General features: G+C 41.6%; 1 protein-coding gene across 1 annotated transcript in view; it reads left to right on the top strand.

Moving 5' to 3' along the window:
- LOC124544751 (dentin sialophosphoprotein-like) overlaps positions 1-26262 on the top strand; it is a 94393-nt gene that overhangs the window by 31076 nt on the left and 37055 nt on the right. The window contains exons 2-3 of the mRNA XM_047123412.1: positions 9621-9749; positions 23407-23509. Of these exons, the coding sequence (XP_046979368.1) occupies positions 9621-9749; positions 23407-23509 (232 nt within the window). The remainder of the gene's footprint in view (positions 1-9620; positions 9750-23406; positions 23510-26262) is intronic.

Raw genomic sequence — 26262 nt, 5'->3', positions numbered from 1 at the left:
GCATGGCTGTAACCGATCGTGTAGCCACGCCTCGCTCCCTGAGTCAACAGATGGGGACGTATGAAACACAACAAACATCTGCACGAACAGTTCGGCAACTTTTGCAGGAGCGTGGACTATCAGCTCGGAGACCAGGGCTGCGGTTACCCTTGACGCTGCATCACAGACAGGAGCGCCTCCGATGGTGTGCTCAACGACGAATCTTGGTGCGCAAATGGCAAAACATCATTTTTACAGATGAATCCAGGTTCTGTTTACAGCATCATGATGGTCGCATCCGTGTTTGGCGACATCGCGGTGAACGCACACTGGAAGCGTGTATTCGTCATCGCCATAGTGGCGTATCACCTGGCGTGATGGTATGTGGTACCATTTGGTTACATGTCTCGGTCACCTCTTGTTCGCATTGACGGCACTATGAACATTGGACGTTACGTTTAAGATGTGTTACTACCCGTGGCTCTACCCTTCATTCGATCCCTGCGAAAACCTACATTTCAGCAGGATAATGCACGATCGCATGTTGGAGGTATCACCAATTGAAAACGTCTGGTCTATGGTGGCCGAGCAACTGGCTTGTCACAATACGCGAGTCACTACTCTTGATGAACTGTGGTATCGTGTTGAAGCTGCATGGGCAGCTGTACCTGTACACGCCATCCAAGCTCTGTTTGACTCAATGCCCAGGCGTATCAAGGCCGTTATTACGGCCAGAGGTGGTTGTTCTGGGTACTGATTTCTCAGGATCTATGCACCCAAATTGCGTGAAAATGTAATCACATGTCAGTTCTAGTATATTTGTCGAATGAATACCCGTTTATCATCTGCATTTCTTCTTGGTGTAGCAATTTTAATGGCTAGCAGTGTAGTATTTCCCAGAATGTCTCTCTCGGTTGATCACTGAGTAAACCACGGTGTTTGAATGGATTTCAGATTCAATGTCCATCTCTCACTGACATACGGCAGTAGTGGAGTAGTGGAGAACACATTGACTGTAAACTTTCCTTATCAGTCACACTGAAAGTACAGTTACAGAAAACACAGGTAGTGTTCCAAAAGCAACACCGTTCTCACACTTTTTCCTTAGTCAGTCCAGTCATTGTCTTCAATTGATCCGAATATAAAAATTCCTATATTTCTTCTATAAATTCGCTATTACTTTGAACTATTTTCTTTTCGATACGTTTCGATTTTGCCTTCCTCCAATCTTGTTTCCAATTTATTTACGCTAGAGGTACACAGTACAATATCTTTCGCAAAATATATGTTTCATTAACTCGACATTCCTTTTTCGTTCTCCCAGTTTCTTGTCCTGGAACCTATGGTTGGCCGGAATACTTCTGATGATGCGAAGTACCTTTGCCTCAGACGAATTGCGGTTATGAATTTTCTACTATTCATCTGCAGTTCAGTAACGTATGTGTTGTTGTTGTTGTTGTGGTCTTGAGTCCGAAGACTAGTTAGATGCAGCTCTTCACTTCCGTCTCCAAGCAGGTCGTAGGTTGTGTTCCAAAAATGAACAGCATAGGGACAGAAGTGATGACACTTTCTGTAGAACCTGACTATCATTTTGCAGGACAATGCTCAAGCACGTACAGTGCAAGCTGCTACTTATTTGTTTCACTGATGGGGCTGCTAAGTGCTATACCACCCCTGACTTAAGCCTTCGTAAGTTCAACTCGACTTCTAAACTGAAGGAAACACTTCATGGCATTCGCTTCAGAACTGCTACAAATTTATCGGGCAATAGACCGCGCCGCTCGAACTGTCAACACAACTGGCACTGCTAAAAGTAGCCGGCAGGTGTGGCCGTGCGGTTCTAGGCGCTACAGTCTGGAGCCGAGCGACCGCTACGGTCGCAGGTTCGAATCCTGCCTCGGGCATGGATGTGTGTGATGTCCTTAGGTTAGTTAGGTTTAATTAGTTCTAAGTTCTAGGCGACTAATGATCTCAGAAGTTAAGTCGCATAGTGCTCAGAGCCATTTGAACCATTTTTGCTAAGAGTATCCTACGACTTCCACATCGCTGGTAACGGGTTATACAAAGTGCTGGTGACTACTTTGAAGGTCAGTAAAACTTTAAAACACGTATCTATTTTGTACGAGCTGTAAATAAATACTTGCCGCTATTAAAGTTCCAACCCTCGTATTATGCCTCTCACGAGGCGCAATGTAGTAAACGTAACGAACTATTTAATGAAGATACGTAGGGGGATCTGTGAACAGAAGAGAATAAGCAAAATCAGTATATCAAAACGGTTTCATTGTTCAAAATGTGTGGTCTCTAAAATATTTCAAAACAATGATGGACTCACAACGAAACTTTGATATGACTATTTGCTTTACAGTTACTTTACCTGCACTATCTGCGTTGCAAATCCAGAAACGAATACCGTCCGCCATCAAATTCTGCCATGGCCTCAGGAAACATCTGAAATCTAAGTTGCTGCTCTTTATTGTAAAATATCTGCCAACCGCATGTAGATACACATTGTAAGGAAATTAGATACCTCCTACGTTGTTTTTTTAGAGGAAAATTATGCTGTGCTCTATTTTTTTTATCTTTTATTCAACAGGTAGATGTCCTATAAGAGTCAGGAGAAAAGGCGAGGCTACAGTTAACACCATTGTTACAGTACCATTGATGAATGCAACTTATTGGTTTAAGATTCGATACGATTATAAAATACTCCTGTTTTGGCACACATTCTCATCAGGGGAAAGAAAATTGGTTATAGAAACACATCCGACTTAGAAGTGCAAGGAGTTGCTTTCAAACTTAAACGAATGATAGGTAATGTGACAAATAAATTATTAGGAATGACAGAGGATTGAACCCGGCATCTTTGGATATGTACGGTAGTATTTCGCTTACGCAATTACCTACCAAGCCACAAAGAGACACGGTATAAGACTCGCTATTGTTGCTCTCTGCTTGTAACATTACATGTAGTAGCTAATACAGACCTTGCTGATCATCTTAGAACTGTAGACTTGCATTGCATTTAATTTAAAAAGTAATTTACAGACAGCATTTCACCAACAAAGTAAATGATCAGTGCAAGTTGTAAACTAATAGTGAAGGGGAAGAGTCAGTTGCTAAGAACGAAATCAGGAATAAAAGAAGATAGCTGCCTAACTTCGTAATTCAAATTATCTGCTAAAGGAAACCACAGGTCAGAAATACAGCGTTTAACATACCTTTCCCCAGCTAAAATCCGTTGTGCGAGCGCCGTTACTGATTAAATAACTAAGTAATTGTTCACGCTGCACAATTAGAAGCCAGGAAAACTTTTCAGTTTCTAGCCACCGATAATATTGTTAGACGCGATTTTTCTCTGATGCTTGTGAGTATTGAGTCAAGTACACTAAATTTAGCATAACTAATAGAAATTGTTTTGTGAAGACAGTAAGATGCAATACAGGAACATCACTACAGCATGGTAATCGACATGTGACAGCATTCAGTGCAATGTGTTTACTAAAGAATCCTGACGCCCAAGAGTTTAATGTTTAAACTTCTTACTGAGGGCGTGAACGAACTTTTATTCAAACAAGGCCAGGAACTGTAAACTACCACGCTAACGAAAAAAAGGATATAAATTACATACTAATTTTCTCAAACAGTTTTTAAAAAATGTCCGCAATTTCTGCTTCCAACGCCTCTACAAGTTGGCATCAAAGAAGAAATGTTTTGTTTCTCCCTCGCAAAAATTCCTGGCATGCTGCGAATGATTACTGCGGCCTCTAAACCTTTTTTACTCTTCGAGGGTGTAGACTTCCGTGCTTTCGTCGCTGATTTTGGCTATCGTTTTGTGGCCACAGCTACACAGCGGTGCCTTCTCGTCCACTGGTTATCTGAAACGTCTGCTGTATTCGGCATCACCTATCCTGTCAAGACGTTATTTTCAGGATGCAGCCTGTAAAGCCAGCTGCATTAGCCGTAAGTATGCAACGACGTGTATCATTTGGACTAACAAGCGCTTACATTCCGGGATAATGCATCGATAGTAATACTGCAAATAAGCCCGTTCTACGTGGAAACAGCGCTGTATTGTTAAAGGAAGGACAGTCGAAGTTGGAGGGATGTTTGGAACTGAGCCCATTGCTATGAAGAACGACAATAACAGTTAAAATGTCAGAATTTGATTCTCTGTATCTAAATCACCTGTACACACTTTCTGTATGGATATTACGAAGAGATAAACAAAAGCTCCTGAACTTTGACTTTTGTTTACAAATGGTTGCAAGTACACTGAAATTCCGCTAGGTGTCTCTCCATACAACCCTCTTGAATCACTATGAAAAGTTGCCGCGAGCTGACTGCTTTGAATAGTTGTCAGCGAGCACATTTCCACTGTCATGTATACGTGAATTAGCAGTTCTTCGATGTCTTATGTGAGGGAGGGAAGTTGTTGTTGTTGTGGTCTTCAGTCCTGAAACTGGTTTGATGCAGCTCTCCATGCTACTCTATCCTGTGCAAGCTTCTTCATCTCCCAGTATCTACTGCAGCCTACATCCTTCTGAATCTGCTTAGTGTATTCATCTCTTGGTCTCCCTCTACGATTTTTACCCTCCACGCTGCCCTCCAGTACTAAATTGGTGGCCGACCGCGGTGGTCTTGCGGTTCTAGGCGCTGCAGTCCGGAACAGCGGGACTGCTACGGTCGCAGGTTCGAATCCTGCCTCGGGCATGGATGTGTGTGATGTCTTTAGGTTAGTTAGGTTTAAGTAGTTCTAAGTTCTAGGGGACTGATGACCTAAGATGTTAAGTCCCATAGTGCTCAGAGCCATTTGAACCATTTGAACTAAATTGGTGATCCCTTGATGCCTCAGAATATGTCCTACCAACCGATCCCTTCTTCTAGTCAAGTTGTGCCACAAACTCCTCTTCTCCCCAATTCTATTCAATACCTCCTCATTAGTTATGTGATCTACCCATCTAATCTTCAGCATTCTTCTGTAGCACCACATTTCGAAAGCTTCTATTCTCTTCTTGTCTAAACTATTTATCGTCCATACATGGCTACACTCCATACAAATACTTTCAGAAAAGACTTCCTGACACTTAAATCTATACTCCATGTTAACAAATTTCTCTTCTTCAGAAACGCTTTATTGCCATTGCCAGTTTGCATTTTATATCCTCTCTACTTCGACCATCATCAGTTATTTTGCTCCCCAAATACCAAAACTCCTTTACTACTTTAAGTGTCTCACTTCCTAAGCATCATCCGACTTAATTCGACTACATTCCATTATCCTCGTTTTGCATTTGTTGATATTCATCTTATACCCTCCTTTGAAGACACTGTCCATTCCGTTCAACTGCTCTTCCAAGTCATTTGCTGTCTTTGACAGAATTACAATGTCATCGGTGAACCTCAAAATTATTATTTCTTCTCCATGGATTTTAATACCTACTCCAAATTTTTCTTTTGTTTCCTTTACTGATTGCTCAATATACAGATTGAATAGCATCGGGGAGAGGCTACAATCCTGTCTCACTCCCTTCCCAACCACTGCTTCGTGTCCCTCGACTCTTATAACTGCCATCTGGTGTCTGTACAAATTGTAAACAGCCTTTCGCTCCCTGTATTTTACCCCTGCCACCTTCAGAATTTGAAAGAGAGTATTCCAGTCAACATTGTCAAAAGCTTTCTCTAAGTCTACAAATGCTATAAACGTAGGTTTGCCTTTCCTTAATCTTTCTTCTAAGATAAGTCGTAGGGTCAGTATTGCCTCACGTGTTCCAACATTTCTACGGAATCCAAACTGATCTTCCGCGAGGTCGGCTTCTACCAGTTTTTCCATTCATCTGTAAAGAATTCGCGTTAGTATTTTGCAGCTGTGACTTATTAAACTGATAGTTCGGTAATTTTCACATCTTCCAACAGCTGCTTTCTTTGGGATTGGAATTATTATATTCTTCTTGAAGTCTGAGCGTATTTCGCCTGTCTCATATATCTTGCTCACCAGGTGGTAGAGTTTTGTCAGGTCTGACTCTTCCAAGGCTGTCAGTAGTTCTAATGGAATGTTGTCTACTCCCGGAGCCTTGTTTCGACTTAGGTCTATCAGTGCTCTCTCAAACTCTTCGCGCAGTATCATATCTCCCACTTCATCTTCATCTACATCCTCTTTCATTTCCATAATATTGTCCTAAAGAACATCGCCCTTGTATAGACCCTCTATATACTCCTTCCACCTTTCTGCTTTCCCTTCTTTGCTTAGAACTGGGTTTCTATCTGAGCTCTTGATATTCATGCAAGTGGTTCTCTTTTCTCCAAAGGTCTCTTTAATTTTCCTGTAGGCGTTCTACGGATTGGAGCGTGTAATGTCCGATCCCTTAATCGGGCAGGTAGGTTAGACAATTTAAAAAGGGAAATGGATAGGTTAAAGTTAGATAGAGTGGGAATTAGTGAAGTTCGGTGGCAGGAGGAACTTATTGTAAGGAGGGAAGTACATGAATAAATTTTTGCTTTAAACTAGTAGGAACCGCTGCACGATTGCACCAAATGTTGAATGAAGAGTTTAGAGGCAATGCTTTAATGTCAGGTACACACTTAATTTACGACTGTGAAAGTATTCTGTTAGAAGGATTGAACATAAGAAGGACTGTGGTAAAGTTTGTGCCACAAATATCTCAAGGCACACAGAGGCAGCATTGCGTATTTGCAGGGAACTTAACATCGTCTTCGAGTCGATCCGGTCTTTCTTTCAAGGAAATCCCTCTGCAAGTCAGCTTCCAAGGTGCATTTCAAAAGTGGCAGGAACACTGAGGTCACTGTATTCGCTAGCAAGGGGACTACTTGAAGATGATGATGCAAAATTAAATCCAAGTAATAATTTTAATTAATACACACAAACTGACCAAAAAATGGAACGCTCCGAATGGGAAGCCTAAAAGAAATGAAATTTCACTGGTTGAGAAGGAATGCGATGTTAGTTCATTAATTGTAACATCGTATAATATTTGCAAAAACTTGGCAGTATGAGCCCACAAATCAATATGATATTGGACCTCCTCTGGCAGATACTTATGCCTCCCTTATTCCGTTGAAGAGGGTGTCATAAAGTCGTTGTATCATCTCGTGAGGCAAGTTAACCCACAATAGTTAGTAGATACTGGTGCTGGGGCCGAATGGATGCCAGAACTGGTCCCACACGGTTCTGTCCGGGAAACATGGCGCACTATTCACAGAGACAGGTGCTATCTATTGATGAGCGTTGTCCTGTTGAAAAATGATACCTCAGTACAGTCGCGTGACAGGTAGCACGTGATGACGCAGGCCGTCCGTACCTCCCGTTGTGCCGTTACATTTACGATTGTCATCTGTCTTACAGCAGCACCGTGGTTCAGCACTGAACACACTGCGATGCCATTCGTCAGCAGAACACGCTAACCGGCCACATAGGCACTCCAAACCCGGCCGATTGTACTGTGGTGTTAACGGTAGCCTACGCATCGTCTGGCTGCTGCTGGTGTGCGACCAATGATGCGGGATGGCGCAGAATTGCTTGGTCTCGGATAGCAGTCGCAGATGAATTTGGTGGAGACTACGGCGATCTTCCCTTGTCGTTGTCAGGCGTGGAATACCCGGCAGATATTGCATGATTCGACCAGCGGGCCAAATTCAAGCAATAAATGATGCCACTTTCGCACTCTGTTAGCTGCTGATAATGCTGTCTCACACGAAACGCGGTTTCTCCTTGTCCTTCACAGTGATCACTCAATACCTGAACGCTGTTCGCACCTCTCATACAGTCTAACAGACCCAATAACAACACTAAACGCGAAACACACTAATACAGGCTGGTGGAAATGAAGGAAACTGACGGAGTTACAAAATGTTCAAAAGTGTGTGAGTTCCTAAGGGACCAAATTGCTAAAGTCATCGGTCCCTAGACTTACGCACTACTTAAACTAACTTATCCTAAGAACAACACACACACCCATTCCCGAGTGAGTACTCGAACCTCCGGCGGGAAGGGCCGTGCAATCCGTGACATGGCGCTTCAAACCGCACGGCCACATCGCACGGTTACGGAGTTACACATGAGGCGATGTAGACTAAAGTGCCACATGCATTGGAGAATGGCAGTGTTTGAATGTGGAAGTGAAACAGCTGTTGTCCGTAATTGTGAGTTTAAAGGCTGTAAACTTTAGTTTCCTCAAAAAAATGGAGTAAACATTAAAATATCAGTAAACAGTTGCTCAGTAGGTGTAATAGCATAAAGAAAACGAATGTCTCTCAGTAATTAAACAGATTTTTTTGTTGGGCCATAATTATTAGATAAAACTACAGTTTCGTCAAAAATGGAGTAAACATTAAAATGTCAGTAAATAATCGCTCTGTAGGTGTAACAGCATAAAGAAAACAAATGTCTCACAATAATTAAACAGCATTCCTGGCAGATTAAAACTGTGTGCCCGACCGAGACTCGAACTCGCGACCTTTGCCATTCGCGGGCAAGTGCTCTGCCATCTGAGCTACCGAAGCACGACTCACGCCCGGTACTCACAGCTTTACTTCTGTCAGTATCTCGTCTTCTACCTTCCAAACTTTACAGTTTCTCAGGAGAGCTACTGTAAAGTTTGGAAGGTAGGAGACGAGATACTGGCAGAAGTAAAGCTGTGAGTACCGGGCGTGAGTCGTGCTTCGGTAGCTCAGATGGTAGTGCACTTGCCCGCGAAAGGCAAAGGTCCCGAGTTCGAGTCTCGGTCGGGCACACAGTTTTAATCTGCCAGGAAGTTTCATATCAGCGCACACTCCGCTGCAGAGTGAAAATCTCATTCTGGAAACATCCCCCAGGTTGTGGCTAAGCCATGTCCCCGCAATATCGTTTCTTTCAGGAGTGCTAGTTCTGCAAGTTTCGCAGGAGAGCTTCTGTTAAGTTTGGAAGGTAGGAGACGAGATACTGGCAGAAGTAAAGCTAGGAGTACCGGGAGTGAGTCGTGCTTCGGTAGCTCGGACGGTAGAGCACTTGCCTGCGAAAGGCAAAGGTCCCGAGTTCGAGTCTCGGTCGGGCACACAGTTTTAATCTGCCAGGAAAGTTTCATATCAGCGCACACTCCGCTGCAGAGTGAAATTCTCATTCTGGAAGCATTTTTTTGTATTTTGTTGGCCCATGATTATTAGATAAAACTCTGTATGTCTTACGTAATAAACTGATTTAAATGTCTGTGGATGTTTTTAACTGATAATTACTTCCGAGAAAGTAAGTCCAGAAACTGATTTAGCAGTAAACAGGGCGGTGTCTTACTAAGTTACTGTAGCGTGCAGATGTCGGCAAGGCAGCTAAGGACGTAACGTGCAGATTATTGCCCTCACTTACCTGTACGTGTTCACTACTTCAAAAGGGCCACTGTTGATTGCGCTACACCTACAAACCGGAAAATAAAGGAAACAAGAAGTAAATTAATAATTTTGTACAGGCTGTATCTCCTCATCCTTTTAAGAGCAACCGTTGTTGCACCTCAGGAAGAAGAACGTGAGTAACACCGACGATGACAGAAACTTGACAGAAATGTCTGACTGAGGATAGTGCCTCAAATCAGTGCGGGTGCACACGACTTATCCCTTATGCTGCTGCTTCGAACTGATGTTACCTTCGTTCGCAGGTATCATACGGCTGTGCACCCCGAACGAGGTCAGCTGGAAGGAGTGCAACACCTGTCAGTGTGACCAGTTTGGGTCGTTTCAGTCTTGCACACAGAAGCGGTGCCGGGAACTCCATCGACTCCGCAGAGGTGAGTGTTCTTGCATATTGTAACATGGCCTCTAGGTGGCAAGTTATTTGGTTTCTCACAAATTGAATAAATATTTGATATAGTTAGGGTACGTTTGTCATTCTAGTTCTCACCATTCTTAATTACATGTTGACACTCCGAATAACTCAAACATATAAACCAAATATTCCTTTGACAACTGACCATTACATGTCAGTAATTATCCCAAAAGTAAGATCTCCTATTTTTTATAAGTTCATAGAGCTGTTTATTTCTACAATGGTATACATCAGTTTACAGCTTGAACATTTAGCTATTTTTCGACATAATCACCATATCTGTCGATGCATTTTAGTAGACGCTGTGGCAGTTTTTGTATGCCCATGTCATACTGTAAGTAGGCTGTTTAGGTTTTTATGTTGGTAACGCCATGTAGCGCTCTATATGAAAATCACTGACGTTGCTTGTGTGCAGTCTGTGGCTGGTTTGCATTGTTGGAAGTCGCTATTGTAGCGTTGGGCAGTTGGAGGTGAGCTGCCAGCAGTGGTGAATGTGGGGAGAGGGATGGAGGAGTTTTGAGAGCGGATGATCTGGACGTGTGTCATTTGTAAGAATGGATGTCATGAACTGCTATATATATTATAACTTTTGAACACTATTAAGGTAAATACATTGTTTGTTTCTATGGAAATCTTTCATTTGCTAACTATGCCTATCAGTAGTTAGTGCCTTCAGTAGTTAGAATCTTTTATTTAGCTGGCAGTATTGGCGCTTGCTGTATTGCAATAGTTTGAGTAACGAAGATTTTTTTGAGGTAAGTGATTCATGAAAGGTATAGGTTATTGTTAGTCAGGGCCATTCTTTTGTAGGGATTATTGAAAGTCAGATTGCGTTGCGCTAGAAGTACTGTGTGTCAGTTTAAGCACAGTCATGTATAATTTTTCTAAGGGGACGTTTCAATACCAGCTCGCCGCTATGCTGTTCAAAAGGTTGTGAACCTCTTCTTTCACCTCGTCATTGGAGCTGAATCACTTTCCGGTCAAATGTTCTTTTAGCCTAGGGAACAGGTGATAGTCACTGGACACCAAGTCAGGACTATAGGTTGGGTGGGTGATTATGCTCCACTGAAACTGTTGCAGTAGAGCAACGGTATGCCTAGCGATGTGTGGGCAAGAGTTGTCATGGAGAATGTGTACGCCCTTGCTCAACATTCCTCTTCTCCGGTTCTGAATTGCCCGTTCGAGTTTCTTCAGAGTCTCACAGTACCTGTCAGCGTTAAATGTGGTACCAGCGATTCAGCTCCGACGACGAGGTGAAAGAAGAGGTTCATAACTTTCTGAACAGCCAGCATGGCGGCGAGCTGGTATGACATGGGCATACAAAAAATTGCAACAGCGTCTACAAAAATGCATCGACAGAAATGGTGATTATGTCTAAAAATAGCTAAATGTTCAAGCTGTAAACTGATGTAAACCATTGTATAAATAAACATCTCTATGTACTTATAAAAAAGTAAGAGACGTTACATTTGGGATTACTCTCGTAACAGCGTATGACCTCCGTTGTGAGTTTTATCGGTTTCAGCATTAGACATAGGCCTGAATGACACAGACTTGGCATTAACGCTGTGGTTGCAAATAACCAGCTAACGAGCAAATGACTACTGATACTAGGTAATAACCGGTGTGCACCTCTACTGAAGTCTGTGAAATAGTACCATTTCCGTAGGACGGTGTTTTCCCATCTTGGAATATTCAGACAATGTCAATCTCCTGGAAATATCTTGCTGTGTGAAATTAGAGTTTGGCTGTCAAAGGTTAACGATTACCTTATGAAATTTAGCCAGGAGACTGGTGTGGCAGCAACAGACGATCGTCAGAAGATTCAGACCTGCCAAGTATTATGTTCAATATTCGAAGTGTGGCGACAGTGAAACTCGAATTTCGTGGTGATGCGCAGGGTAAAATCCGTGTCGGATCCGCTTTCTTATTGTTGAAACGCATTCTTCCATAAACAGTGAAGCAACCTAAAGAATGTTTGTCCTATAATGCAAAAAGGAAATTCAGACACCTGGTTCGGTTGAATAAGAAACTGAATAATATTGCATAACTTAATAAATACTGATCTATCAAACTGTTTAACATGTGCCATGATGCAAATATGTTTGTACAAAAACGCACGGGTTGTTGATTCGAAAGTAAAGTTCTGTGTACTGACTTGGCAGAAAATCCTAAGAAATTTTGGTCTGATGTCAAAGCGGTAGGTGGATCAAAACATAATGTCCAGACACTCTGTGACCAAAATGGTACTGAAACAGAGGATGACAGACTAAAGGCCGAAATACTAAATGCCTTTTCCCAAAGCTGTTTCACAGTGGAAGACTGCACTGTAGTTCCTTCTCTAAATTGTCGCACAGATGACAAAATGGTATATATCGAAATAGATGACAGAGGGATAGAAAAAAAATTAAAATCGCTGGAAAGAGGAAAGGCCGCTGGACCTGATGGGATACCAGTTCGATTTTACACAGAGCACGCGAGGAACTTGCCCCCCTTCTTGCATCGGTGTACCGGAGGTCCCTAGAGGAGCGTAGCGTCCCAAAAGATTGAAAAAGGGCACAGGTCATCCCCGTTTTGAAGAAGGGACGTCGAACAGATGTGCAGAACTATAGACCTATATCTCTAACGTCTATCAGTTGTAGAACTTCGGAACACGTATTATGTTCGAGTGTAATGGCTTTTCTGGAGACTAGGAATCTACTCTGTAGGAACCAGCATGGGTTTCGAAAAAGACGATCGTGTGAAACCCGGCTCGCGCTATTCGTCCACGGGACTCAGAGGGCCATAGACACGGGTTCCCAGGTAGGTGCCGTGTTTCTTCACTTCCGCGTGGGGTTTGATACAGTTCCCCACAGTCGTTTAATGAACAAAGTAAGAGCATATGGACTATCAGGCCAATTGTGTGATTGGATTGAAGAGTTCCTAGATGACAGAACGCAACATTCTCAATGGATAGAAGTCTTCCGAAGTAAGAGTGATTTCAGGTGTGCCGCAGGGGAGTGTCGTAGGACCGTTGCTATTCACAATATATATGACCTGGGGATAACATCGGAAGTTCACTGAGGCTTTTTGCGGATGATGCTGTGGTATATGGAGAGGTTGTAACAATGAAAAATTGTACTGAAATGCAGGAGCATCTGCAACGTATTGACGCATGGTGCAACGAATGGCAACTGAATCTCAATGTAGACAAGTGTAATGTGCTTCGAATACATAGAAAGAAAGATCCTTTATCATTTAGCTACAATATAGCAGGTCAGCAACTGGAAGCAGTTAATTCCATAAATTATCTGGGAGTAGGCACTAGGAGTGATTTAAAATGGAATGACCATATAAAATTAATCGTCGGCAAAGCAGATGCCAGAATGAGATTCATTGGAAAAATCCTAAGGAAATGCAACCAGAAAACAAAGGAAGTAGGTTACAGTACACTTGTTCACCCGCTGCTTGAATACTGCTCGCCGGTGTGGCATCCGTAAGAGATGGGGTTGATAGAGGAGATAGAGAAGATCCAACGGAGAGCAGCGCGCTTCGTTACAGGATCATTTAGTAATCGCGAAAGCGTTACGGAGATGATAGATAAACTCCAGTGGAAGACTCTGCAAGAGAGACGCTCATTAGCTCGGTACGGGCTTTTGTTGAAGTTTCGAGAACATACCTTCACCGAGGAGTCAAGCAGTATATTGCTCCCTCCTACGTATATCTCGCGAAGAGACCATGAGGATAAAATCAGAGAGACTAGAGTCCACACAGGCATACTGAGAATCTTTCTTTCCACGAACAATACGAGACTGGAATAGAAGGGAGAACCGATAGAGGTACTCAAGGTCCCCTCCGCCACACACCGTCAGGTGACTTGCGGAGTATGGATGTAGATGTAAATGTACATGTACATGTACTTACTATCCAAGTAATTAAAAGAATGTAGTATCATAGCAGTTGAATAATCTTTGACATGTCAACTATTGTGTGAAGTAATGGTGTTGTGCCTGTTCCTGTGCAACTAGTGGCAGATAAGGATATATTCCCGCAACATGTAAGTCATGATATCGTCCAGACTATCCAAATATAAAATATCTAGATTATAGCACAATAAAGTAAATTAATTTATCGAGACTGACACATTAACATTCGAACATAGTCTCACTGGCACTCTCAGCAGGAACCCTTCTCGTCATGTCACTGAAACCGATGTATAAATAACAGTTATGCAGATGATGATGGCAACAGGCAGCCGAAACGCACTGGTTCTGATCAATATCGGATCATAAAAGTGGATGAAACTGAGAAACTGATATTTTATAAAATTCTTGTTATTGATGTTACATGACGTCGAAAAATTTCAACTCTGAATACAGCTTTCTTTTCGGAATAAACAGGTGCATTGTGTCTTCCTCTCTTCAGCTTATAATACCCCCTTCCACCTGTGTGTGTATTTTATACTATTGTTAGAAAATGAATTTGATCGTATTGTAAGAATTTTCGTTACTGTATCTGTCACGAAAGTGAAAGATGGTTAGGACCATGTGTGTGCTGCCTTGACTTTTATCTAAAAAACTCGGATTTTAGTTATATTAATGAAACGAAACAGACGTGAATACGACCACACATTCTCTATACGTGAACAGTTACACCGAAGGTGCAAAATCATAAAACTCCAGAAGAGCGCGAGTACTTCACTGAGATACTAATCATGAATAATGCAGTACGCCCTTTGTGGTATTCTTATAATAACGCACGCCAGTCATACTAGGATATTTACTTACATCTATCTTTCATTTCTTTAATAGTATCGGATAAACGCATTAATTCACAGAAATAATAGCACTCAATTTTTAAATTTTCATTCACGTTGTGCAAAGAGAGGCATGTAGTCAATTTCACAAGGTATCAACACTGAACAATTTAGAAGTGGAATAAAACTTCAGACTGAAACTTCAATCACCATAGTAGCGTGTATTATCTATTACCTCAATATTTTAGTACTGAGAATTTCTCTCACACATCAAATAAGAGAAATGGAACATAGAAGTGCAGGTATCAACACCGTACACAGTGTACAAAATAATCACGAAAAATATACCAAACATGACACAGTTGAAGATAATGGACGGCTTTAAAAGTTATTTTCAAATACTTTTCGCAGAGTTTTTAAACGGAGTGATTATTTTAAAACTGCAAGAAAAAGCAAGTGTCTTACTTTGATATTGCTAAAGTGCCCTAATTCATCTACCTTATTGTTCTGTTTTTTTTTTTTTAAATCAAATTCGTTATATTACTCACAAAATATTAACAAGGCACTTTTATCACCATTCGTATTTTATTCTCTTATATGTTTATTGTTTCGATCCTAAAGTTCAGAACTGAGAATGCGGGTTATGAACCTGTCTCAGATAAGGTGACGTGTGCTAGTCGATGCTCGAACAACAATATGCAACAGAAAATCCATATACTGAAAAAAAAATTCTGACCCTTGCGCATGCAAGTCCAGTGGTTACTTTGCCTCAAGACAGTGGGACAATGAGTCGAGTAGAACGTACGAGGGCATGAGAAAAGTAATGCCTCCGAATTTTTAATGTGAAAAATTTAAAGCATTTTAAATAAAATAAATGTTATTAACCATGGACTTTGCGTGCCTCAGCGATACAGATAGCCGTACCGTAGGTGTAATCACAACGGAGGGGTATCTGTTGAGAGGTCAGACAAACGTGTGGTTCCTGAAGAGGGGCAGCAGACTTCTGAGTAGTTGCAGGAGTCACAGTCTGGATGATTGACTGATCTGGCCTTGTAACACTAAGCAAAACGGTCTTGCTGTGCTGGTACTGCGAACGGTTGAAAGCAAGGGGAAACTACAGCCGTAATTTTTTCCGAGGGCATGCAGCTTTACTGAATGGTTAAATGATGGCGTCCTCTTGCGTAAAATATTCCAGAGGTAAATCCTCCCCCATTCGGATATTCAGGTGGGGCGTACTCAGGAGAAAGGAAACTGGCGTTCTACGGATCGGAGCGTGGAATGTCAGTCCCTTAATCGGGCAGGTAGGTTAGATAATTTTAAAAAGAGAGACGGATATGTTAAAGTTAGATGTAGTGGGAATTAGTGAAGTTCAGTGGCAGGCGGAACAAGACTTTTGGTCAGGTGAATACAGGGTTATAAATACAAAATCAAATAGGGGTAATACAGGAGTAGGTTTAATAACGAATAAAAAAAATAGGAATGCGGGTAAGCTACTACAAACAGCATAGTGAACGCATTATTGTGGCCAAGATAGATACGAAGCCCACGCCTACCACAGTAGTACAAGTTTACGTGCCAACTAGTTCCGCAGATGACAAAGAGATTGATGAAATGTATGATGAGATAAAAGAAATTATTCAGATAGTGAAGGGAGACGAAAATCTAATAGTCATGGATGACTGGAATTCGATAGTAGGAAAAGGACGAGAAGGAAACGTAGTAGGTGAATATGGAATGGGAGTAAGGTATGAAAGAGGAAGCTTCCTGGTAGAATTTTGCACAGAGCATAACTTAATCATAGCTGACACTTGGTTCAAGAATCATAAAAGAAGGTTGTATATATGGAGGAAGCCGGGAGATACTAGAAGGTATCAGATAGATTATATAATGATAAGACAGAGATTCAGGAACCAGGTTTTAAATTGTAAGACATTTCCAGGGACGGATGTGGATTCTGACCACAATCTATTGGTTATGAACTGTAGATTAAAACTGAAGAAATTGAAAAAAGCTAGGAATTTGAGGAGATGAGACCTGGATAAACTAACAGAACCAGAGGTTGTAGAGAGCTTCAGAAAGAGCATTAGGGAACGATTGACAAGAATGGGGGAAAGAAATACAGTAGAAGCAGAATAGGTAGCTTTGAGAGATGAAATAGTGAAGGCAGTAGAGGATCAAGTTGGTAAAAAGACGAAGGCTAATAGAAATCCTTGGGTAACAGAAGAGATATTAAATTTAATTTATGAAAGGAGAAAGTGCAAAACGCAGTAAATGAAGCAGGCAAAAAGGAATACAAACGTCTCAAAAATGAGTTCGACAGGAAGAGCAGAATAGCTAAGCAGGGATGGCTAGAGGACAAATGTAAGGATGTAGAGTCTTATCTCACTAGGGGTAAGATAGGTACTGCCTACAGGAAAATTAAAGAGTCCTTTGGAGAAAAGAGAACCACTTGTATGAATATCAAGAGCTCAGATGGAAACCCAGTTCTAAGCAAAGAAGGGAAAGCAGAAAGGTGGAAGGAGTATATAGAGGGTCTATGCAAGGGCGATGCACTTGAGGATAATATTATGGAAATGGAAGAGGATGTAGATGAAGATGAAACAGGAGATACGATACTGCGTGAAGAGTTTGGCAGAGCACTGAAAGACTTAAGTCGAAACAAGGCCACGGGAGTAACTACATTCCATTAAAACTACTGATAGCCTTGGAAGAGCCAGACCTGACAAAACTCTACCACCTGGTGAGCAAGATATATGAGACAGGCGAAATACCCTCAGACTGCAAGAAGAATATAATAATTCCAATCCCAAAGAAAGCAGCTGTTGACAAATGTGGAAATTACCGAACTATCGGTTTAACAAGCCACAGCTGCAAAATACTAACACGAATTCTTTACAGACGAATGGAAAAACTGGTAGAATCCGACCTCGGGGAAGAGGTTGGATTCCGTAGAAATGTTGGAACACGAGAGGCGATACCGACCCTACGACTTATCTTAGAAAATAGATTAAGGAAAGGCAAACCTACGTTTCTAGCATTTGTGGACTTAGAGAAATCTTTTAATAACGTTGACTGGAATACTCTCTTTAAAATTCTGAAGGTGGCAGGGGTAAAATACAGGAAGCGAAAGGCTATTTACAATTTGTACAGGAATCAGATAGCAATTATAAGAGTCGAGGGGCATGAAAGGAAGCAGTGGTTGGGAAGGGAGTGAGACAGGGTTGTAGCCTACCCTCGATGTAATTCAATCTGTATATTGAGCAATCAGTAAAGGAAACAAAAGAAAAATTAGGAGTAGGTATTAAAATCCATGGAGAAGAAATAAAAACTTTGAGGTTCGCTTATGACATTGTAATTTTGTCAGAGACAGCAAAGGACTTGGAAGAGCAGCTGAACGGAATTTACAGTGTCTTGAAAGGAGGATATAAGATGAACATCAACAAAAGCAAAACGAGGACAATGGAATGTAGTCGAATTAAATCGGGTGATGCTGAGGGAATTAGATTAGGCAATGAGACGCTTAAAGTAGTAAATGAGTTTTGCTATTTGGGGTTCAAAATAGGTGTTGATGGTCGAAGTATAGAGGTTATAAAATGTAGGCTGGCAATGACAAGGAAATCGTTTCTGAAGAAGAGAAATTTGTTAACACCGAGTATAGATTTACTTGTCAGGAAGTCGTTTCTGAAAGTATTTACATGGAGTGTAGCCATTTATGGATGTGAAACGTGGACGGTAAACAGTTTAGACAAGAAGAGAATAAAAGCTTTCAAAGTGTGATGCTACAGAAGAACGCTGAAGATTAGATGGGTAGATTACATAACTAATGAGGAGGTACTGAATAGAATCGGGGAGAAGAGAAGTTTGTGGCACAACTTGACTAGAAGAAGGGATCGGTTGGTATGACATATTCTGAGTCATCAAGGGATCAGCAATTTAGTATTGGAGGGCAGCGTGGAGGGTAAAAATCGTAGAGGGAGACGAAGAGATTAATACACTAAACAGATTCAGAAGGATGTAGATCGCAGTAGGTACTGGGAGATGAAGAAGCTTGCACAGGATAGAGTAGCATGGAGAGCTGCATCAAACCAGTCTCTGGACTGAAGACCACAACAACAACAGCGTACCACATTTTTGTACTTCATGTCCGCATATTCACTTCTCAGCACAGCATCCTGGCAACCAACACATTTCTTTCAACGAGAGCCCAGTTGCTTGATACCGTTACCGAAGAATGTTTTGCTTTGTTGACGGAGCCACAACCTCATCTCTCCTTACACCTCTTCATCGTTGTCAGGGTGATGTCCTCGAAGGTGTTCTTCAAGTTTTAGAAATTTTAACCATATGGTCCTTTCAACTAGTATGGGTAAGTAATCTTAGGATACAATTCTATCCACCACACACGGATCACCGTCTCCTTCAGCACGGCAATGCCTGGCCACTCACGAGGGCTGCGACGTCTGCAACAATCCGACGCTTTGGGGTTAGTGTCACCGACCATCCTTCATGCGGTTTTCATGTCCCAAGTAAGAAACTGACGACGCTTGTGGGAAGTATGTTAACCAACCACTACTTCAAGGTTAGCGTTGGACAAAAACAGAGCAAGTCATTTACCTTGAAAAATGGGCTCCTCCAAGGGTCCGTCCTAGAATCCCTATTTCTCAATCTGTACAACAGTAACATGCCAAACACTGCTAGTGAAACATTTTGCTTGCCGAAAACCTTGCCATAGCCGTACAAACCACCACACTTGAGTAAGGAGAAGCTATGTTATCTAGAGACTTAGAAACTCTCAACACGTACTACAAAGCTTGGAGACTCCAGCCAAATGCAGCAAAGACGGAAGTCTGAGCATTCCATCTAAACAGCAGAATTGCAAACCGGCAGTTGGATGTACCTTCTGCCAGCAAAAGGTTAGACATAGTTTTCCAGCCTAAATACCTCGGTGTCACACTAGATCAGTCTCAGACGTATAAAAAAACGTTGGAATTGTTATATTGCTAGACAAGGCCGAAATGCACGCTATAAGCTCACGCAGGATGGCGTGAGGTCTGAAACAGGATACGTAATGAATGCTATAAAGAAAAGTACGTAGCTTCTGGAATACTTAACTTTAATCCATCATTTGTATACATCGTTCTTGATGAGACATGCTTCATACGATAACTATCAATTGCTATGGCGCCTTGCTAGGTCGTAGCCATTGACTTAGCTGAAGGCCATTCTAACTATCTTCTCTGCAAATAAACGAGGCTTCCTCAGTGTTGCATCGCTAGCTAAGTCGTCCGTACAACTGGGGCGAGTGCTAGTAAGTCTCTCGAGACCTGCCGTGTGGTGGCGCTCGGTCTGCGATCACTGACAGTGGCGACACGCGGGTCTGACATGTACTAATGGACCGCGGCCGATTTAAAGCTACCAACTAGCAAGTGTGGTGTCTGGCGGTGACACCACAGGTAAAAACAAGCCAAAAACTAAAGACCCGACACAACATTGTAAACAAACTACCTGGTACAACATGGGGTACCGGCGCATCGACTCTACGTACTGCAGTACTTACGCTGGTGTAACCACTTGCCGAAAACTGTGCTCCAGTGTGGCAACATAGTGGCCACATGAGGAAGCTGGATGTACACCTGAACGAGTCAATGAGGATTATCAAGTGCACATTAAAATCCACCCCCTGGCTGTACACTATCAGCAACACCCCACCACCTGAAATACGACGCCAAGAAGCAATCAATCGAGAATGAAGGAAACTACACCACCCTGACTACCACAAAAACCGCCCAGTTCATACAGTCTTAAACAACCCTCCCCCAGACCGCTTAAAATCTCGCAGTCCACTGTGGCATAATGGAAGGAACGATAAGAACTTCGACATTAGAGAAGAGTGCGCAGGAGGTGGAATGCTACAACAAAAGCACATTAAGGAGTCCAAGACCCAGCTGCCAGCCTACCAGGATTTCATCTGCAGAGAAGTGAGTGGACAATGCTGAACAGAATAAGAACTGGCCACGCCAGGTGCAACGCTATGATGCACAAGTGGGGACTCTGAGATTCTCCAGCCTGTTATTGTGGGGCCCAATAACAAAGTGTTCAACATATTGTTAGAGACTGTCCTCAGGGGAAGTATCCTGGTCCATATAATGACTTTATTAATGCTACTCCCTCTGCTGTTAGTTGGCTTCAATTATTAGATATTGAACTATGATTAAATGTATCTGTCTTTTTTTCTTTTAACTTGCAATTACATCAAAGTAGTAAGTAATTTGAAAGTAGTAATTTTCATAATTTAAAAATGTGTATAAAATTTGTGCCAAAAGTAAAACTAAACTATATGTAAATATTTAACTAGATATATATGTAAAATTAAACTTTATGTACCTGTCAATGTTTGCTGTTGTTGCCATAAGATAAATAAATAAATAAACTTTCAATTAATACATACAGGATAGAATTCGAAACTCGATTACAGTACATTGTTTCTCACGCAGTGGCACAGTTGCGTTACACACCGCTATATTACGCGCTAAAATTCGGGGTCCTCTGGTGGCAGAGGGATGAAAGCACACAGAAACGAAGAATAAAGGTGCAGAATGTTAACAGCTTTTGTTTTACTTAAAAAGCTTCAAGAGTTTTCACATAAATTTTTAATGTCAAAAGTTTAAAGCATTTTAAATAAAATCTGTCGATAGACGTTACAGCCTGTCTGCTCACAGTACAACTTCTAATGGCTGATATCTAGCGGCCGACTGAATGTACTGTTCGTCGATCACGACACTCCTGATTCGGTGTGTCTGGCTTAGCAAGTATTCACTCCTGTTCTCCGCCTTTTACTTTTGGACCCATATTCGTACCTAATAGAGCGGTATTTTTCCCATGATTTTCCTTCACTAGCATTACAAAATTTATGTTTCAGACGAACAAAAATATTATTAAGTATATGTGTATAAGATCATGTGACAAATGAGCTAGTACTACAATCGCAGAAGCCTCCCATAACCGTCAGAATTCATCGAATTCCCCAATCTTCGTTCTAGCTTCAATGTCTGAATGAGGTAGATGTATTACTCTTCTCCAATTTGTTGACAATTTCCTTGTGTGTCATTCCAGAATAGCCTTTGGCACAGAGAAATTCAACTCTTCTGTAATTCCGTGGAGCTCAATAGCTTGGTGAAAATCCTATTGGACAACATTTCGACGACTTGCGCGTCCTTAACCTACACTATGTGATCAAAAGTAACCGGACACCCCAAAAATATACATTTTCATATTAGGTGCATTGTGCTGCCACCTACTGCCAGGTACTCCATGTCAGGACCTCAGTAATCATTAGACAACGTGAGAAAGCGGAATGGGGCGCTCCGCGGAACTCACGGACTTGGAACGTGGTCAGGTGGTTGGGTGTCACTTGTGTCACACGCCTGTAAGCGAGATTTCCACACTCATAAACATATCCAGGTCCACTGCTTCCGATGTGATAGTCAAGTAGAAACGTGAAGGGACACGCACAGCACAAAAGCGTACAGGTCGACCTCGTCTGTTGACTGACAGAGACTGCCGACAGTTGAAGAGGGTCGCAAAGTGTAATAGGCAGACATCTATCCAGACCATCACACAGGAATTCCAAACTGCATCAGGATCCACTGCAAGTACTATGACAGTTAGGCGGGAGGTGAGAAAACTTGGATTTCATGGTCGAGCGGCTGCTCATAAGCCACACGTCACGCCAGTGCATGCCAAACGACGTCTCACTTGGTGGAAGGAGCGTAAACATTGGATGATTGAACAGTGGAAGAACGTTGTGTGGAGTGACGAATCACGGTACACAATGTGGCGATCCGATGGCAGGGTGTGAATGTGGTGAATTCGCCGTGAACGTCATCTTCCAGCGTGTGTAGTGCCAACAGTGAAATTCGGAGGCGGTGGTGTTATGGTGTGGTCATGTTTTTCATGGAGGAGGCTTGCACCCTTTGTTGTTTTGCGTGGCACTATCACAGCACAGGCCTACGTTCATGTTTTAACCACCTTCTTGTTTCCCACTGTTGAAGAACAACTCGGGAATGGCGATTACATCTTTCAACAGGATCATGAGTCTGCTCACAATGCACGGCCTGTGTCGGAGTGTTTACACGATAATAACATCCCTGTAATGGACTGGCCTGCGCAGACCTGAATCCTATAGAACATCTTTGGGATGTTCTGAAACGCCGACGTCGTGCCAGGCCCCATCGAACGACATCGATACCTCTCCTCAGTGCAGCACTCCGTGAAGAATGGGCTGCCATCCCCCAAGAAACCTTCCTGCGTCTGACTGGACGTATGCCTGCGAGAGTGGAAGCTGTCATCAAGGCTAAAGGGGGCTAACAACATATTTAATTCCATCTTTACCGATGCTATGAACTTGTAAGTCATTTTGAGCCAGGTGTCCGGATACTTTTGATCACATAGTGTACCACAGCAGTCCTACCATGGAAGTAGACAACTTAACGTGAATTCTAACACACTTGTCGGTCTCGTCGAATTTTCACATCATTGGCAGTTGAAGGCTAGGTTAAAGACACACTGAAATGTTTCCGTGACACGATCATATTTTGAATCCGCGACCTTTCAGTTTACCACTGAAACACCAGGCATGATTGCTGATAAATTATTTCATGTACATCTAAGAGTAATAATTCATTTTCGAGTCACAGGATTCATGTTTCTAGTTTCCCGAGGACGCTCCATGGATTTGTTAGAGTTTTAGGAGAGGTGAGTTGACCAGTTCCCTCATGTGCTGTAAAATCTCAGTATACTTCAACAGTGCCACTAGGCTGAACGTAATTACATTAGTAGAGGGAGCCTAGGTGTAGCTGCCATAGCTGGTATTCCTTTCATGTTGCAGATACGCTGTGTCCACCGGGGCAGACTTTCCAGAGCGGCTGTGACATTTGCCACTGTGCGGACGATGGGAGCACCATCTGGTGTACCAACGATGGCTGTTCTGGGTAAGCTTCCGCGCCGACTCCTTCCTATATTTCTAAGGATATTTATGGTCTGATGTTTCATCGAGGCAACCGGTTTCTATAGAGGAGTTTTAACTCACATGTAGGTACACATAGGAAGCTGATTGTGTGCCCAGTATCTAGGTTCTTGTTGCTAATTTAATAAACTCTGATTATTACTCATTTCAATTCATTTGGATAATAATTAGTATGTAGACGGCTTATATTAAGTAATTCAGAAAGAAAAATTACGTAGATGTAATCAGTGTTTATATAACAAGCATTTCAGCTCTAACAGTTTCAGTTGCCACTCATAACCATTGTTACAAAACCTTTGTCACTACAGTCATTGTCACTCTCGTTTGTTCCCCTTGAAAACCATAAGAAGCTAGGTAAAACATTGTAAATTACATTTACTGTTTTTTCTTCATTCACACGTTACTCTTGAGCCACTTTAAATCTAATGGCTGATACCTTAATGATTCATTATTACCATCTGCGAACTACTATTTAACGTTCCTCTTCTCATCAAGTTTCCCCAGTGTCACTTAATGTCTACCTAAATCTCACATTTCACATTACAGTTGCAGTTGGCATTCATGACTGTTGTTTCAATATCATTCTGACTGTGGGCAGTGTCACTATGGATTGTTCCCCGCGAAAACCACTAGTTGATATTCTCCTCATCACGTATGCGGTGTTACTTAACGTCTACCTGAAACTCACATATAATATTCATTAATATTCCACATAACACCGATCCTCAAAAGTTTGGCAGTCTGCACTGATGGGTCATCTGAGAACCGAGATCTACGAAGTACTCGATTACAAAGACTTCTTGGTGTTCTTGAGAATCGATTTCCGTTCTCGCTTCTCAATTCTCGAATCTCGGTTCTCTGTTCTCAGTTGCCACTCCTCAGTTTTCGCTCCACAGTGCTCCCTCCGCAGGCCTCAAATACGAATTCGTTTCTGTTAATCGAAACGAGACCAACGTTCTCGGTTTCCGGATTTGTACATGACTCAATTTGGTGTCTTCTGCTCCTTACCGTAGTAATTCGGCACTGATTCGCTTTTTTTACGAGGTAGAACATTGAATTGAAAGTGGCGTCAAAGATTACACGTGGAACACATTATATTTGTGATAAAAACAGAATTGCACTACGAAGTGTTTCATTAAATGTCATAAATGATTATGAAAAAAGCAGGGGACAAAGTATTTTGAAAACGGATGCTGGTGAATTAAATTAAGTGGTCTTAGGACTAACGGGATGAAAAGCGGCAACCATTTTTGAGCGATCCCTGAAAATACGAGTAAATGCTGCCTAGGAACATCATAGCGATCAAGTCACTGAGTCCATGAACGGCTGAAAATAGTCTTCAAGAAGCCGAGCATAACCATTTCACTATAAGTCCATCCTTGAGCAGATGTTCAATTTTTTTTTAATTTTATCCATATTTTGCAGCTTCAAACGTAACTGTATTCAATACACTGGAAGTATGAATTAAAAAACGCCTTCAGTCATAACTTTTCGTGCTTTAGTAAATACACGATGCATTTCAGACCCTGTGGGGCCATCGTCAGGTGTAATTTGTCTTAATACTTGTTTCATTTCTTTTCTTGAATGAGGTGAAATGCATATTCCCGTCACGAAAAGGTTTAACGTTAGGTTATTAATTTCGTAAGTCGAACTTTGAAGGTATGTGCAAAATAGTGGAACAGATGAACAGTGTAAACTTACCACATAATTCAAGAAAAAGCGTTTTTAACGTTTTAGCACCATCAAACATGCTTTTCTCCGTCGTTTTCGTACATGTCACTTCAGTCGAGAGGCACATTTGCACACACATGTTTCTAAACACTTCACAGATATTTTTGTACATGTTGTTGTCAAAGATGAATTTATTGTATTTATTCGTAGTGCTCATTCTGTTGGTAAACTTTCCTATTAAATGTAAAGTAATTGTCAGATGATATTAGCTGTGACATGTCCTGGATTTCTGGTATTTCAGCAATTGACAGTTTTTTATGTTTCATTAAGTTTTCAAATATTATGTTTATTGTTTCTTGAGTTGGTCCATTTGTAAATAGGTTAGTTACATCAAAAGAGTCAAACCTGGCACCTGCAGGAACATTTATATCCTTTATTTTAGTTGGTAATTCATTTGTATTCTTAACCAAGTATGATTTTTCAAAAGTATAGTAGTGTTTCAGAATTTCACTCAGCAATTGGGGCTCTTTGGAGGCAGGTGTATTTTTAGAATTAACAATGTATCTCAATGGAACATGGATTTTATGGGTCTTAGGTTGAGCTCTTAGTCTTGGGGCTGTGGGGTTCATTAAAATGCATGTTTTTGCTTGTTTTTCTGTGAAGAGGAAATTGCATTTATTGACCATTTTTCTGATTTCGTTTTGGAATTTTATCGTTGGATCTTGTTTGAGCTCTGTTATGTTATTTTAGTGATGTATTCATCTTTGTTCAGAGTTACTATAGAACTGTTTTTGTCAGCTTTCAGAATCATGGCATTGTTATGATTGAGTTTCATGTTTATGCTATTTACCATCTTTGTCGCTTTATAAACTGCTTTGGCGGTTTCATTATACTCATTTACGCTTTTCTGGCTAATTTTATTTATATTGTTTGCTAAGACAGTTCAGTGTTATTTAGGTCAGCTAAATCAGCTGCATTTTTAGTGTGTATGATGAGGTTTTGGAGGTTATTGTCACTTAATCTGGATTTTACACTGTTTTTTAGCCG

The sequence above is a fragment of the Schistocerca americana genome, chromosome 8 (genome assembly GCF_021461395.2).
Source record: "Schistocerca americana isolate TAMUIC-IGC-003095 chromosome 8, iqSchAmer2.1, whole genome shotgun sequence".
NCBI classification, from domain to species: domain Eukaryota; kingdom Metazoa; phylum Arthropoda; class Insecta; order Orthoptera; family Acrididae; genus Schistocerca; species Schistocerca americana.
Note: the sequence above shows the minus strand (reverse complement) of the source record. Positions and strands in the feature narration are given on the sequence as shown.